At 42.7% G+C, this 16,459-nt stretch overlaps 1 protein-coding gene across 2 annotated transcripts in view; it reads left to right on the top strand.

The window, feature by feature from the left end:
• The window catches only part of LOC112460267 (rho GTPase-activating protein 20-like), a 188,670-nt gene that overhangs the window by 82,872 nt on the left and 89,339 nt on the right, over window positions 1-16,459 (top strand). The window contains exon 1 of one of the 2 annotated variants that reach the window (XM_025024875.1): window positions 9,056-10,382. The exons of the other annotated variant lie outside the window; for it this stretch is intronic. Coding sequence (XP_024880643.1) covers window positions 10,062-10,382 — 321 coding nt within the window. The 5' untranslated portion in view covers window positions 9,056-10,061. Of the gene's footprint in view, window positions 1-9,055; window positions 10,383-16,459 lie in introns of those variants that run through there. 2 annotated transcript variants of the gene reach the window in all.

The following is a 16,459-nucleotide window of genomic DNA, read 5'->3' on the forward strand; positions in this document are numbered from 1 at the left end:
GCCTGTTTGCACGCGCGCGACCATGGGCTTTAATGCCCATTTGAATCCCCGCCAGTATATGTGTGCACGCCGAACCGACCGATGCAATATGCCGTGGACCGTTAAGAGCCGCGACCCCTCGAGATTCGCGCAGAAAAAACGAAGAATCGAGCACACCGGGAGTTTTGTTCGGGGCATGTTTTACGGATTCTTCTTCACCGAGCAAAAACTCCAAGTTCTTTCTTTCGCTCATCTCCTGGCTACTTTATCGGGAATTTGTCTGGATTAAATGCGTTCTCTCTCGCATTATGGAGTCCTTTGACCATATTTATTCTTTTTATTAACGAAGAATATGAAGAAATACTAATAAAAATATGTACATTCTGCAATATTTGAACATGATATGAAAAAAGAATTCATAGACACATAAAAATATTTAATTTCTCTTTAACATTATTTTTTTGAGATTTACAGTTTACAAGTAAAAACACTAAAACAATGAATTAGAAGAAATGTATGTCCATACGTGTAATTTATATCACAGGTAATAAGTCTTAGTAGAAACTTTGAAATGCACATTTTAATGATAGCCAGAGAACGTAAGAAATGAGTATTAACAGTAATGTGCGTTACAGAATTGCCTAGAGTATAAGTCTAAATATATTCTGACAGTGTTGATGATGGCGATGCGTACATTTGACGGTACCACTGTAGAAAAGGGGAAATATATCGCCGCGAGCACATGCGGAAACGCAATGTGCGAGGTCAAGGCTCATCATGAGATTGAGAAAGAGAGAGAGGCTGGACACCTCAGCTACGCGCGGAAAATTGGCCAAAGCGCGGTCTCGCGGCTCGTCTGTTGCGCGAGGGAAATTAAGATCTTATCGTCTTCATATTCTCGATGCGCACGAGGCGCAAGTTTCTATCGATCGAAGTACGCGGCCTCGCAATTAACACAGCCGCGCGCGGAAAAATATCGCAAGGAAATTAACGTCGGTACTCGGTACGCGGAGATAGAGACGTTGCGTTTCCGCGCGCTCACCGGGCGCGTCTGCTTTGTTAGATTCTCGCGATGAGATACGACAACGCAATAATTTACCGAATAACCCTATTGACTTCGAGGACGGTAAGGATGAAGATCGCGGTGCGATCGCCGGATTTTTCCCCCGATAAAAATTTGTCGAGTGAAATAACGACACATCCTGCGGCAGAAAGATTAGGATCTAATCAGAGTCGCCATCTACATGTGGGAGGGACGCGTGCTCGCGAACAACGAGTGCAATAATTGAAACATTTATTCCTGTCTGTATACAGACAATTAGCTACATTGACAGATTATACTTATAACTGTAAAGATATATTTTAAGATTAAATTTTAAGAAGAAAAATTGGATAACTACAATTATTGAGTATATTATACAAGAAAATTTTTCCAAGTAAAAATAAAATGTAATATTGATCATAATTGCTATTTGAATAATTTTCTTGGCACATATTTGGGTAAAAAATTATTTCCTTTTAGTGGTGTTGCACCGTAGAAAACAATCGTACGCGAAAGAGCATCATGATATCAGAGTACAATGCGCGAAGTCAAGCTTTACATTACTTTACAAGACCTGTTTTACGTACAAACCTGATCGAGAAATAACGAAATGGATTGTGAAAGATAAATGAAGCTTCTATCATCTTTACATCGTAATATATAAATAATCATGCGAATTCGATATGCGTAAACCGGTTTTACGGTTGTACCGGTGATGCATAATGCAAGTCGATAGAATAATTGTAGGTCAACAGATCACGCGATAGAATATTGAAAACAGCATCGACATTCTGCGAGGTTCCGTAAGATTTGTCGACAAGAAAAGGAACGCTTCGGATGGTACAATCATTCCTGGTATTCGAAGAACACGTGTAGCACGCGGAAATGTTGCGTGAGGTCAAGACTCCAGGACAAACTTATCTTAAGAAAGTTGCATCTGTACTATCATTATTAATTTTTTGATCGTGGCGCAGAAACCAAGATTGAAGTAAAGATTTTTATACTGATTGTTATAAATTAACTAACAAAAAGGTGTAATAGACTCGAGAGAAAAATCGAACAAGACGAGGTTTGCGTCAATTATTTCTGCAGTTAGAAAAGATGCGACGAGACGCGAGATTGCTCATTATCAATCAGACGAAAGCGCAACGAGAAGACGAGAGATTGATGCGGATAATGAATGTACTTTGGCAGGTTGAATTGAGTCGGTGGCCGCGCGCGTTCCGCGGATTGCAAAACGAAGCCTCGTGCGCTCGCAGTGCAAGGCGCGCATTCCGCGCCCATTTTTTGTCAGAGTCATTTATTAATACCTCCTCTCCGTCATTGACCTCTCCATTAACCCGGTTTACGCAAGCGATGGCGAGACACGGCGAGAATCGCGCGAGCTATTAGATTCGCTGTTTCTCGAATAGCCGATCGTTACACCATCGTTGTCATCGTCAATCGTCATCGTCACGACGACGGCCGTCATCATTATTCGATCGCTCGTGCTGCTGGAGCGCTTCCTGGCCGGGTCCCGCCCGGGCCCGGGCCCCACCGCGACTTTCACGAAGAAACGATCTCGTTCGCGGTCTTAACTCTCGATCACATACCTTGTTAGACACGACGATTCAAGAACGACCGCCGAGCACGTTACGCTATACGCGCACAGATGCTATAAATTGTACCTCTTTCTCTTCCTCGCGCTAAGCTGCCGTTCTACAGCTTCGAGCTGCAGCGCGGGTCCGTGGACTTTATGTAGCCATTTCAACTCTTTGTATACCGTCGAGTTATTTTATTTGCATCATTGATTGTAAGCATGCTAGTATATCGATATGATTTCTATTACGTTTGCGCATAATTTATTGAGCTTTTAGTTTCGATATTACATAATAATATCGAAATAACTGTGTGCGTGTATGTGTTGATATAATTTTTGTCATAGTACAATCATGTGTTATTTTCACTTAGGTATACGTATTTATACTCAACTATTTCTTAGTTTTCCGTGGCATCAACACACTTATTCGTACCTATTCATTAGTTAGAAATTATAATTATACTTATAATTATAATTATAATTATATATAACTAATCGTTCTTTCTTTCTTTCTTTACCGTTTCCGTGACTGTACGGCTCGTAATATTTTCATTGGGATTCTTTATTAGGTAATTATGATATGCGCCTTTATCTAAGGTATGTCAAATTATTACTAGCGGAAAACGCGAGCCTATCTCGTTTCGCGTGTTTGCTATTTGCGGTAAGGTTTATGGCGACGAGCGAGTTTTGCGCCGGCTTAAGAATCTTGCAAGATTTGTATTCCTGCATACGCGATAGCTTATCAATCGGCATAATTGCACTTATTTATGCGGACCTTGGCGATAATCTGTATCGCGCGTCTCTGGTCGTAATGCCGCGGCTTCTGGAGGAAATCGCGAGTAAATCCTCGGGCACTTCCTGCGCTTTACTTCCGTCTCGGCGGATCGGCCTTTTATATGACTGATAATCTCGCGCGCGGCGGTTCGTATTTGAAACTGCGGCGAGCCCGCGGTCGTTAATTTCCTGCCGGAGTGAAACTGTGCGCGCGTTCGAACCTCGGAGATCAAAGGATAATATTTCTCACACCGGCCGACAGTATAATCGGCACGCAACGTTTCGCCCGGCTACACGTGCGCGTGTGTATATGATTTCATGCACGTATCTATACGCCGCCACGTTTACGCGCGTGTGTGTGTTTTATACGTTATAGGTACATGAGCGTTGCGCCCGTGCTGCCGTACATTTTATACGCGAGCACGTTTCATGTGCGCGCGTGCTCGCGCGAGAAAATCGGTGACCACGTCGAGGTGTGCGGCACACTTCGGCTTCGTCAGAGTTCCAGCCGCCGCGCTGCGCCGGCCACTTTCCCATCGTGCTGAAACGCGCCCGCTTAGATCTGAGCGCGACGCAGAGTGAAGAGCAGAACATATCGAGAACGGAACGTGCGCACGAATCGCTTCCGAGATGGACTTGCGATCCCCGTCATGGACGATTTCCCGCCTTTCCTCTTCTTAGAGCCGAGATACAACGAGAAAGATTAGAAATCAGCAATGCACGAAGGCTGCGACTTGAGAATCCGATTTAACCAAAATATTGACGTTCTGGGAAAATGTCGGCAATTTTATATTTGCTTTTATTATGCATCGTATAGAGAACGCGTGTACACAGAGTAAATACAAGAGTGCTTTAAAATTTGTTTTACGCATGACACTCTAGAGGTAAAAAAAATATTTATCCTATTTGATATATTCTTCGGTAAAAAATTCTGAGTCATCTTGCATAATATATTGAAATCTGTCTACTTGTCTACCACAGACGACTCTTGGTTTCTCTTTTATCTCTTGGGATAGGTGTCTCCTTTACAAAGATCTCAGCTTTCAATTCTCTATCTCGTTTTGATGGAAGTCTCTTAAGGGAAAAGTCTGTGAAACTTATGTCTATGAACGTATAGATTCTTAATCAGTATATACATTACTTTACTACCATTTTAATTTAGCGAAATGCGTGTTTCGTGACGCGAACGTTCGGAGTTAATTAGCCATCGATGCGGACATTTCCACTCGGAACACACGTGATGGGTTCTTCATGGTATGTTTCGACGTCTCATCTTTGAGGACGTGTCGCGTCGTCTCCGTTTTCACATTGCCCACGCGTGCACGAGCATTTCAACTGCGCTACCGCACAGATCTAATCTTTGCCAAGGCCGGATACAAGATTCCGGACATTACATTAGCAGCTTCGCCTCAGTAAATAGACTCTACGTCCGTCTCCGCGTCCGATCGAAAACTGAATATTTAGCATCCTTGGATAAGAGCGTCTGCGAACAACGGCGCAGTTGGATCAATGCATTTGTGAAGTGTTAGAAAAATTTTTTTATCTTTTTGCGTAAATATACACGCAAATGTAATATTAAAAAAGAAACATTAATTAATTAATTATTATAAAATGTTAGCAAAAATAGTGAATGATTAATTAATGAATACTTAACGCTGGTAAATTTCAGTTCTTTTTACATTACACCTTTGTGCTTACCGATAAGGTGTGTGGTTTTATTTGTTGAATCTATCGAATTTGTCGGATCAATTATAGAATTCAGTTATTTTTCGATTAGGCCTCTTATTCGTGCGCGAGCTTGACGTTTCCGCACAACGGTGACTCATTGTTCGTCTAGATAGACAAAAGAGACGAAATAACAGCGACCGTGACTCGTGCAGGAAGCAAATAGACGGTCGGTGTCGCGCACTTTGTCTCTGGAGTATAAAGCTTTCGCGGAAAACGAAGGCGAATATTAGAGAAAACTACGGTTATCTTTTTTTGTAAAGAGTACGTAGTACTTGCGTTTTGTTGTAAGACGAATAGTGACTGTCTTTTATTAAACATTTAAAAAAGAATAAAAAGATGAATGAAATTTGGATCATATTTAATAAAAAACTTTTAGATATATGTTTCACAAACTGAGATCAAAATCTCTTCCAAGAGCAAACAAGAACAAAAAATAATCTTTGAGTAATACTTTGTGTTAAACGTCATGGCAAAAAAGTACCGCAGAATTATTTTCTCAGATGAATAGCGAAACTTTATGAGCGGCCGCTCGAAGATTTATTCTTTCCCAGGAAATATCTCGCAGGTCGCTTCTTCTCGCAGCATTCGCGATACATATCCGAGAACAGGTGTAAATTGCGTCAACCGCCAAGGAAATTAAAAAGTCGCATCGCGCAAGCCTGGTCGTGATTTCGCGATAACTGCTGTTTATTGCGGGAACATTTGCGCTTGCTCAAAATTCCGAAGATGGTCACCCGTGTGACCTCCAATAAGAGACTGGCAAAATGTTCGAAAAAAAAAAAAATCGTTGCGTTAATTGACAATAATCATAATAACGCGATGAACGATCGGAGGAAACGGAGGGATCTTTTGCAGTTATTTATTCCCCGTTACCTCGTTATGCGAGATAAACGCTGCGGCGCGGCAGCCGCGGAGAATTCGTTGTAATCGCGGACGCGAATCACCGAGTGCTGCCCAAAGCGGCAAAAACGTGGGAAAAAATATAGCTGGAGCGCGAGAGTGACGCGATGCTGCGATAGAGAGTCGGGATATTTATACTTCCCTTGCACCTGTCGCAAGTTTGAAATTTAAATTTCTCGAGAGGAGTGTGCAATGTCGAGAATTTCATATCTTTCATTGTGTTCCGTAGACTTTTTGGCGAAGCCAAACTTTACATAAACCTTCTAATTTACTATATAATATTTTTGCTTCCTAAAATGTAAATTAAAAATTATTAGAAGTTTATAATATGTTGGTTTCGTCGTTACATTCACAATGATGTTTATAATGCATCAAAATCGATTATAAAACATTTTTTAATGCACATAATCGTCTTTAGTGTTGAAAATAATTCAAATTTTGTTGGATACATATCAGTATATTACAGGCGACATGCAGGTTCTTAACGCGCAGATCTTAAGGTCATTTTCTAAGAATCAAGTAACGATACTTGTACGGCTTCTCGGCTTACGATTGCTATAGTATACATGCTATTACGAACAATTCTCGAGGTTACATTCTTTGATGCCTCACTAACACAAGTCGCACATACATTGGAATATTACCGATCATCTCACGTAATTACGTTGCGTGCGATTCATTCGCTGTATTCAATAGCAGACTACATACACGCACACACACACTTATGCATGTGCGCGCGCACGTCTTTTATACACCTAGAATCGTCTCGCTGTATGACTCACTAGGCGACAAAGCAGTTTTACGTTACACGTGCGCCAGCGTAAAATGAACATCGCATAGTTGCATTATCTCCCGTGTACGTCAATAAGACTGCACGTAGCTCGTTATGGCTGTCTTGTATACACACGCGGCGCGAGTTCCGTAATTACACACAGTTTTCCGGCTAACGTCTGTCGGCTATCTTAATCGCATCGGGAGGAAGTAGGCTGAGGATGAAGGATGAAGGATGAGGGATGGCGCGGCGGACGAAAAATATGTTTGAACAAGCAGCAGCAGCATCAGGTGAAAAATCACGGCTAGACCTCCAGTCACAATTATTCTTCGCAACGCGTAATTCAGTTTCTCATAAGCGCTGTCTCCGCGAAAAGAAGCGCGCGAAAAGAAAGGCGCTACGGGTATCAGGTGATACGCGCTAATTACGTGTTCGCTTAATAATTACGACACACACACCGGGGCTCTCGCGTATACGATTAATCAAGTCCCTCGTTTCACCGTATATAGCCACGGGAATAATTGAAGTTTTGACGAGTTCCCACTCTAATGATATCGTTCGAGTAATAAGAAACCACCGCATGTAGATTCACGCCCTGTTCCACCTCCACCTCCGATGTCCTTGAAGATGAAAGGGCGACGTGGCGCGTGGATCGATGATCGTTAATTACCTCGAGAAACCTTGGCGAAGACGGCAGCGGGGTAAATCGTTACACACGTACGTCGACAAAATGTTTGTCCGGTTTAGCGAGAATCTTTAGAATTTATGAGCACCACGAGTTCTATTGCCGATAATCACGCGTTCTTATCATTTTCGAAATATTACAAGTATTACTAAGAATTTTGCAAATTAAAAAATGTTTAAGATGATTTTTATATTTTTTGATACACACACAATCTGTTTGCGTTTGTAACGTTAAAATTTAAAAAAGTGAACATTTTTCTGTCGAAAGTACGGCATAATTTTCTGTAAGAGCTACTGCAAGTTACTGCAATTTTAAGGGTGTTAAGACATGAAAATCCAGTCGAGGTTCGTGCCACTGTATACTATAACAATAAGTCTACACCTGCTTAGTTTCTTTCGCGCTTTAAAACGGTTTCTGCTTTTACATCTATTATTTGAATTAGCATAAGTGACTTGATAAGTCAGAAAATCGTATTATTAGCAAGTTTCGCACGACTAACCCTCATTTACCTTCTTCGACACGTACGAGATTATTAACCGCGAAGCAACTAAACCAGTAACCGTACTATTAATTAGCCGACGCTTAGAAACCGGAATTCACTCCGGAATCTGAACTCGACATCAACGTTGATCGTGACCGTTATCACAAGACATGTTTCACCGATCATATTTACGCATTTCACGTTGCGACCGCTTTTTTGAAAAGCCGTCATATGCTATAACAAGTTACATATACAATTTTACAATATAAAAATTAGGAATTTATGTAATTTCCTGTTATTTCTCCAATAATTTGCTCCAATTCTATAAACACAGGAATTAACAGTTTAAACGGGATTAAGTTTATTTCTCTTTTCGATATCAGATATATTTTAATAGTTTAATATAATACAAAAAATATTACGTAACATGCGTTTTGAAACGAGGGTAAAATCATGCGTCTAATATCTTTGTATCAGTAAAGATTAACTTTAAGCTCGGTTCAACTTACTTTTTATCCTTTTGCAGTTTTAAGAAGCTCCCCCCCGCTAAGCCTTAAGAAACTCATCAATCACAGTCGAATTTGAGGAGAACAATCGACTGTAGTCAGGGCTTCTTAGGGCTTTCTTAGGGCTTAGAGCTTAAAACACCTATTGCAGACCGGAACTTATTGTTAGAAAAAGTAAGTTAAATCGAGATTGAAATTAATCTACATTGGTAGAAGTAAACATAAGGAAGCTTGACATAAATCTCTCCATTTTCGGTACTTGGCGTTTTCGTCTTGAGGAAAACCGCGCGACGCGCGTTCTGGCGCATCACACGTGTTCATGCGTGCGTGCGTGCATCGTGCGAGGGGTCCCTCGCGGTTTGCGTTAAAGCCCCAGGCCCCAGGGAGAATCAGTCCCGAGTCCCGAGTCCCGATCGCCATGGTAACCGTGCTGATTCGCGCTCTCGCCCTCCCCCGCCTCGTCGCACGTCCCGTCAGTCATCAAACTCCGATCGTGCGGCTCCGGGCGGGTCCGCGCGCGCTCGGCTCGCTTCGCGCGCGCTCGGTCGGCTCCGCCGCGCGCGAAGCGAGGCCAACCAGTCCGGCAGCGGCACTGAGCGGCACTGGCGGCAGTTCAGGCAGTTGAACGGTTCTCGGCGCAGTCGGCGCGACCAGTTTGATTTCGCACGTAGTTGCGACGCGGACGCTCGGTGTTTCGGCGCATGTGTTTTACCTGCCTGCGCGAACGCACGTATCGCGTTCCGTATCCGACGACGTTTGTGCCTCGTTCTCGCGTGTCGCGTGATCCCGCGTCGTCTAACGACCCCGTCGTACGGTCGTTGCCGCCGCCGTCGTCGCTCCGAAAGCTCCGACGCCGAAACGGAGCCGCGCGTTTCGGTAGGCCGGGTAGGCCACAGGCCACACGACGACACTACCGCGGAGTGTGTTTTGCGAGAGAGCTCCGCGCCGCACGGCGCCCGAAGGCAAATACCTGCCTACCTGCGTCGGAGCCGACTTGACGAGTCTTGTTTTTTTCGCCTCGGTGGTCGGAGCTCGGCGTTCGGCGCGGCGGTATCTTCGGCACGTCCTTTCGCGCGTTTTGCATTTCCGGCGCGCGCGCGCGTACGTGAGAGCCGAATCACGGACCCACGGACCGAGATTATCGCGAGACGGCAGGAGGCCGCGATGATTCGTTATAGGGTGTAATCGGAATCCACGGGACTAGAAATTTTGCTCCGCGTGGCCCGCGATCGGAGTGTGACGTGTGACACGTCCGGTGGTAGTCTATCCACTCGCCTCTCTCGCCCCTCTCGCCTCTCGCGTCAAGTACTTATCGACGCGCGAGGTCACGTTGTCGACAGTGCTCTCGGAACCACCTGTGGATCTGTCTGTCGCCGCCGTGCGTCAGTAATACTGAATACAGTGACAGTGACGTCCATTTGCGCCAAGCAAGGAAGCAAGTGAAGCAAGTTGTGACAAGTGTCGGCGATGCCGGCGCCGGCGACGACGGCGACGACGGCGACGATGCGCGACGATTAAAGGCTTAGCGCGAGCAAAGGCCAAGGGAGAACTGGCTCTGGGCCCTGCCGTAAAAGCAGTAAGCACCCGCTCGCTGACGGCTTATCGCGATCGATTGATGATGACCATGTTCGGCACCCTCGTGCAGAGGCTCACCTCGCCGGTGACCTCGCCGACGAGTCCGCGACGGCGCTTCAAGTCGCCGTCGCGCTGGGAGGTGCAGAGCGACCCGGAGGACGACCCGGCTGCCCCCGTGAGGAAATCCCGGGCCAAGCATCTGCTGGACAAGCGCAAGAGCAAGAGCAGGGCGCGCGGCCTCCACTCGTCGCACGCGGACCACCTGCAGAACTGCAACGCCGGCAACGGTGGCTGGCACGACGCCGCCTTTCCGCCCCTGCGAGGCACCAAGAGCCTCGGCAGGCTCGACGGCATGAAAGAGGTAAGAGCCTACACGGCCTAGTGTTTTCTTTCCACGCGAATGTCTGGATTTGCTCGACGTCAGGAGGACTGCGGCTGGCTCGATTCAAATGCGAGTTACTCGGGTTACTCCAGAATCGACAATGCGAAATTTTGGAGTAAAGAATCATTTTTCCCGTTTTAATCAATGACAATCTTAGTAATTTATAATTCAATTGCAATTTGTCAGATAATACACACGACTTGTCCTGGAAACATCCTTAATCCTCAATTGCGAATTCTATTGTCGGAGTTTACTTGCATTTTATGTATTATACATCCCTGCTCACACATTTGTTGCGAAACGTTTTTATCAACGCAAAAATTTGCGTGCTGCTGTGAAATATTAAACGGTAAAGGTTGTAGCAAACGATTGGTAATTAAATTTCGATTCTTTCTTGATTTTTTTAAGCCTGAAAGACCAGTCGAAACATCGCTTCGATCTGTCCCGTGTTAGGATATGCGTTAAGTAAAACATAAAGTAGAAACTTTTATTTTAAAAGAAATTTTCTAACAGTTATTTATTAATAATTGCGCATTTGCGCATTAAGCGAAATACCGTAATCCATCCGCGAGTTACTTCTGTGTCGTAATCGTAATCCCGCTCGATACCTGGTAACGCAAGTTTCCACGTCTTCAAAACGGATCGATTTCACTGCGAATATACTTGACGCAACGATCCGTTAACATATTAACGATCTTCGGCTGCGCAAGCTATCGAAAGTGCTCGGAATCGGATCGTGACGCACGTCTGCAAAATGTTGGGGGTACCTATCTTACGCGTCATATATTTTACGAATTTATGGATTGGGTAATCTGCTGTTCCAGTAGAGTAGGTACCAGGTATTCTCGTAACTGACAACCACATTCTACGCGCGCGCGCGTATGTGTTTACGTAGGACAGGTTGAGGATAAAAACGATAGTCTCGCGAATGGACAAAAACGCGCGCGCTTTTGTCCATTCGCTACATACCCTCACCTTCTTGTTAGTAATATTAAAATACGCCAAGTTACGAACAAGGAAATCGCTACGATGTGAAACACTAGAGTTTATTTATAATGATAATGTTATGTGAAATCAACGATAGAATCATTTTTTAGTGAAATAGCAATATTTTTACAACGAATAAAAATAATTAAATTTATACAAACTTTATCAAAATAACAAGTTTCGAAAGGTATTCACAAATCTTTCGGACATATGTATAGTAAATTTTATATCTGAAATTTTTTGTTGCGGTTATACTAATAATACGTTCTAGAAATGAAAGGCGCGATTATTTTGGTCTCGTTTTCCCAGGGTTTATTACCAGGATTCTCTTACAATTGAGTGTCTCAGTGTAATCTTATTTAGATGAGCTCTCTTTCTTTAATTGAACGAGACATCACAATGTGCGTATCGCAACTTGATTATATAATTATTCCGTAACGTAACACGTTGGTTTTTATATTTATACATACGTAATTGATGAGTTTCACGCAATTCACATAGTTCGGTTATGTATTGCGATATTTTTTCTCTCCGTTGTCTTTTACACGGCGTTACATCTTAACCGTTTGCTTTTGGAAGTAGCGTAAATTACCTTTCACGTGCCTTCTACTTTGAAAGTGGTACAGGTCAATTTTCGAAAACCACCGAAATAAAGTACGCGACGTGAGAGGATTGTTAAAGCACAAAAACGGAACGCCAACGTACCGTAATTCGGGAACGATAAAAGAAGAGAATTCGCTGCAGGAATATTGCACATCGTACAGCGCCTTAAAATAAGTATTAACTTTTTGATTTTCTAAGACCATATTTCATGAATATAAAATTAATTTATTGGGGAATTGAGACTAAATAAAAAATATTACATATAGATGGAATGTCTAGGAATCTTAAAAAATGTAAGCAAAAATTAATCCGAATATTTCCTCGTATAATATTTGAAAAATATGGGTATGCGCTGTTGTCAGAATAAGCAACGGGTATTTTATTCCGTTTTTGCATCGTCGCGTAAACACAGATCGGATACGAATGAAAAAATGTTGGCCGCAGCTTTCGAACACGAGTTGGTATCTACCGTATCTGCGGATTGTTTGTTTACCGTCGCGCGAGGTTGTCGGCGGATCGACGAAGCACATCGATCACGCATTTGCTACGTAGAAATACTTACATGTGTTCGACTGTGGTCGCCAATTTACGTTATTTGCACTGTTGCGACTGATTCGATAACTTTATACATTTACATAATACGAAGAGAAAACAAGGATATAGGGAATTAAAATGCGTGTGAACTTGTTACATAAAAATAATATTAAATAACACATATGCACAAACGAGAATTTGAATATATATAATTTATTTTAAACGTTAAAAATTTTAAAATTTAAATTTTTTAAAGAAATGTGGATAGTATAATGTTTATAACAGAAAATACTTACTTTTTTATTTAAAATCTTTAGCTACATTGTCGAATAATTTCGCAGTTAACACGGGCTTTATTTAACCTTTCACTCTTATTTATTTTATTACTTCACGACTGAACGTGTCTTTGGTGCGTTATTCTTTATTTAACTAGATAAATGGATAGGTATGCAAAGTACGAAAATCCGCCACCTGGCCTCGTTTGGCTTTCTACTCGAGAAACGTGGAGACGAAAGCGTTAATTGTACGAGCTACTCGCGAATCGATTTACGGCATTTACGCGACACAAAATCGTGCGGTCCTCTCTCCGTCTCGCATCTCGCCGGTCTATCGTCGCGCGTTTTATCGTCGTCGACTTTCACGACGCGGCACGGATACGCTACTAACTCTTCGGCTGCCACCCTTTACCTCCTAACCTTGCTCGCGATCAAAGCCTCGAACGTTGAATACCCATCGCACCGTAAAATCACCGGCTTTCACCGAGCGTAATACGACGACGTACGGACGTACCGCGAATCGCCAAACGTGTCTGTAATTCGTGCAAATTGCGCGCGCCCCGCGGTTGGATCCGCGCCTTTTCGACGAACGCGAAATCGCGTTACGTTGTCCGACACACACGTACGTACACACAAATACATATCGTGATTAGGCTATAGAAACCGGATACCAGACTGACGACGACGAGCTATTAAAGTCGTGGAAGTGAAACGCGAACCGCCGTCATTAACCCATTGGATCTCAGGAATTTTATCCAAATATTCATAAAAGCGAAATAATCTGTCTAATAATTTGCCCGGTAGTAATTTGTTCGAGTAATTTACTCAAAAACCAATCTCAGTCGCGTGTTAAATGAGACGTCGCTGAAAACCTAATTTTCTTCTGTTAATCACGTAAAAAGAGGCAAAGAAGACACATTTTCGTGACTTGAAATCTAAGCGCGCTACAGCATTGCGTATATTGTGATCTTTCACAAAGGATATAATGAATAGAATATAATTTATCCAAATGAATATAACAACTAGAGATTGTTTCTCTCATATTTGTTTCATATAACTCGACACTTTTCTCTATAATCTATTTAATTCATAATTTATTTATAAAAAGTCAGCTTTAAAAATTCGAATGCATGCTACACATTTTGCCTGCTTAAAAATTGTCGTTCTGTTTTTTTTTTGCCATTCAGCGCAATGTCCAGCTGGACATTGGTGCCACGGTGCACTCGTGACCGTGCACAAACTTGCATAGCGGTCTCTCAGGGGTTATTAAGTGTCGTCGTCGGCCGCGGCAGAGAGCGATGCAATTCGTAATTCGACGAAATTGCGTGGCTCTTTAACGACCTCGGTATTTGAACGACGACCGACGACCCACCAAGAAGCGCTTTGTACCTCTCCCCGCACGGCGCACATTCGCACACACGCGGCCGAAAGTGGCATTAAGGCCGCCACTAAAAGCGGATGTTACCGAATGTTCGTAATTCGAGCGGCCCTTAACGACGACATTGCCCTACCCTGGGCAATGTTACGTTACGAACCTCCATCACCACTTCAGTCGAGTCGCCTCTTCCTTGTTATGTCCTCTTTTTCTACTCGTGGAAAGGTACACGTGAGGCGCCATTAATTTTGCGATGAAATAAAAAAGAAACAGGATGTAGGATGCAGGACGAAATGCGTTAGCAACGTCGTTGAGACGATCCTCGGTCTGGTAGGTTTTACATGATGCCGTAAGCGAGGCAAATCAAATGGACATATTATTTGCAGGATATTTATCAAATTTAAACGTAAAATTAGTGAACGACGATATTTAGTTTACCGACTATTTGAGACATATATGATTTGCACGGAGGATCCCCTGTGTGGACACTTGTGTTCACCATAGAAAGGCATTATTAGGCAAATTATTGGTTACTGAAGGAAGTGAATAGAAACGTCTTCTACTTTCGGGCACACTTGTTTTTCTCCAACACGCTAATATTCCACTTAGCCTCAATTTCACTCTTGTAAAGAGCAGTAATGAAGTATTCGCCGCTCAATCGGATCATTATCTCAATGTTCCTATTAACAATACTCTTTTCATTACTCTTTCCATTACTGTTACAACCGATCATCTCTAATTGCATTATTGTATCATTTTTTAGTAGATTCTAATTGCATTAAACTTATGAACAAAAAAGAAGTAAAAATTTTCAGAACGTTTTTCTTGATCAAGTTTTGTTATCTGGAAAAAAAACTTAAAAACTTGTAGATAATAATTTATACGTATTATTATTCAATCATAACTTCATTTGAGAAAAAAATAAGGCACGCGTAGCTTTTGGAAACGCGAAGAAGGATGTAACGATCAACTTGCCACTTGACTCGACTTGCTACTGACCTCGTGTAAACTTGCCATTAACGACCCGCCCTTCTCGGACGAGCCGTGAGGGACAGAGGAGAGGGAACGTTGTCCACCGCTTGCAACCTCATACGAGATAGGGATCTGTCGGTGTGCAGCTAGTTAAATTGCGGCACAGCGAGCGAGCGAGCGAGCGAGAAATCACGAGAGACACGAGGAAGTCCTGAGGAAGCGTTGCCTCGTGCTGCCTTGTTTCGGCGCGCGATAAGATCGGCGAGCGTGGGTGATGGAGCACAGTAGCCGAATCCCGAACGCTGAACATCGTCCGGCGAATTGTTATCTTTCCTTTTTATTTATATTAACGCTCTCTTTTGTTCCCGTTTTGGTCGATCCGCTACGAGGTCCTTGAATGTTCGAGGTTCTTATGTATGCACCTAGCTTACATTGAACTATGCACTATGCTATTACAAAGGCTGAATGAGAGTGAAAAAGTCTGGTTTTTTCTGAAGCTCATAATTTGCATTTTTACCATTGTTTTTATTTAAATTAATAAATTATAAATGAACTAGAATTTTATTAACGTCGAATTTGAGCAAACGATTTTTGTACAAATTAGTATTATAAATCATACTCCATCATGACGAATTAACCCAAAAGAATGTAAAAATTAAAAAGACACATCTGGATATTTCGCGTGAGCGTTATGTACACAAAGGATTAATCTCATTTCGCGGACGTAAGCACCGTTCAACAGACGTGACTAAAAACCCATGTCCGTCGGAAAGTGACTTTATAAGGGAGCTCCGTTGGCTCGAAGGTTTTCTACTAGTATACGGACTGTCCGCGGACATTCCGAAGCTCTGAATCAAGCTGCTATCGTCCAGTTCCTATGACCGGTAAGAACGTGGATCTGACACCGATTGTAAATGTATGAGACATCATCTCTGGCATCGTGGTAAAAAGAGCTGCTCTCCCGTTCGGAGATTTGACGACCACGATTACAAAGAATCCGTTAAAAAGGAACGTTACGCCTTTCTGTGTCGTGAGAGCCTTATTCTATCGTAAAACGCTTGTTTCGTTCTTCTCGCACGATGCGTCATATCAATCTTTCTTTGCAAATGTAGGACATGTTTCATCTTTTCCATAAGACATTTACGAACGCGAATGCTCTGTGCTACAGCTTTTAGTTGCTTTTTTAAATAAATTTATATTCAATTATGTATATAACTCTTTAGGTTATCGATACTCGTTTTTATTTTAGAAACTTATTCTTAAATACCTGATTAACATAAAGCCTTTTTCTCTGTCTGTCTCTCTCTCTC

The sequence above is a fragment of the Temnothorax curvispinosus genome, unplaced genomic scaffold (genome assembly GCF_003070985.1).
Source record: "Temnothorax curvispinosus isolate PA1 unplaced genomic scaffold, ASM307098v1 QBEX01010444.1, whole genome shotgun sequence".
Taxonomy (NCBI): domain Eukaryota; kingdom Metazoa; phylum Arthropoda; class Insecta; order Hymenoptera; family Formicidae; genus Temnothorax; species Temnothorax curvispinosus.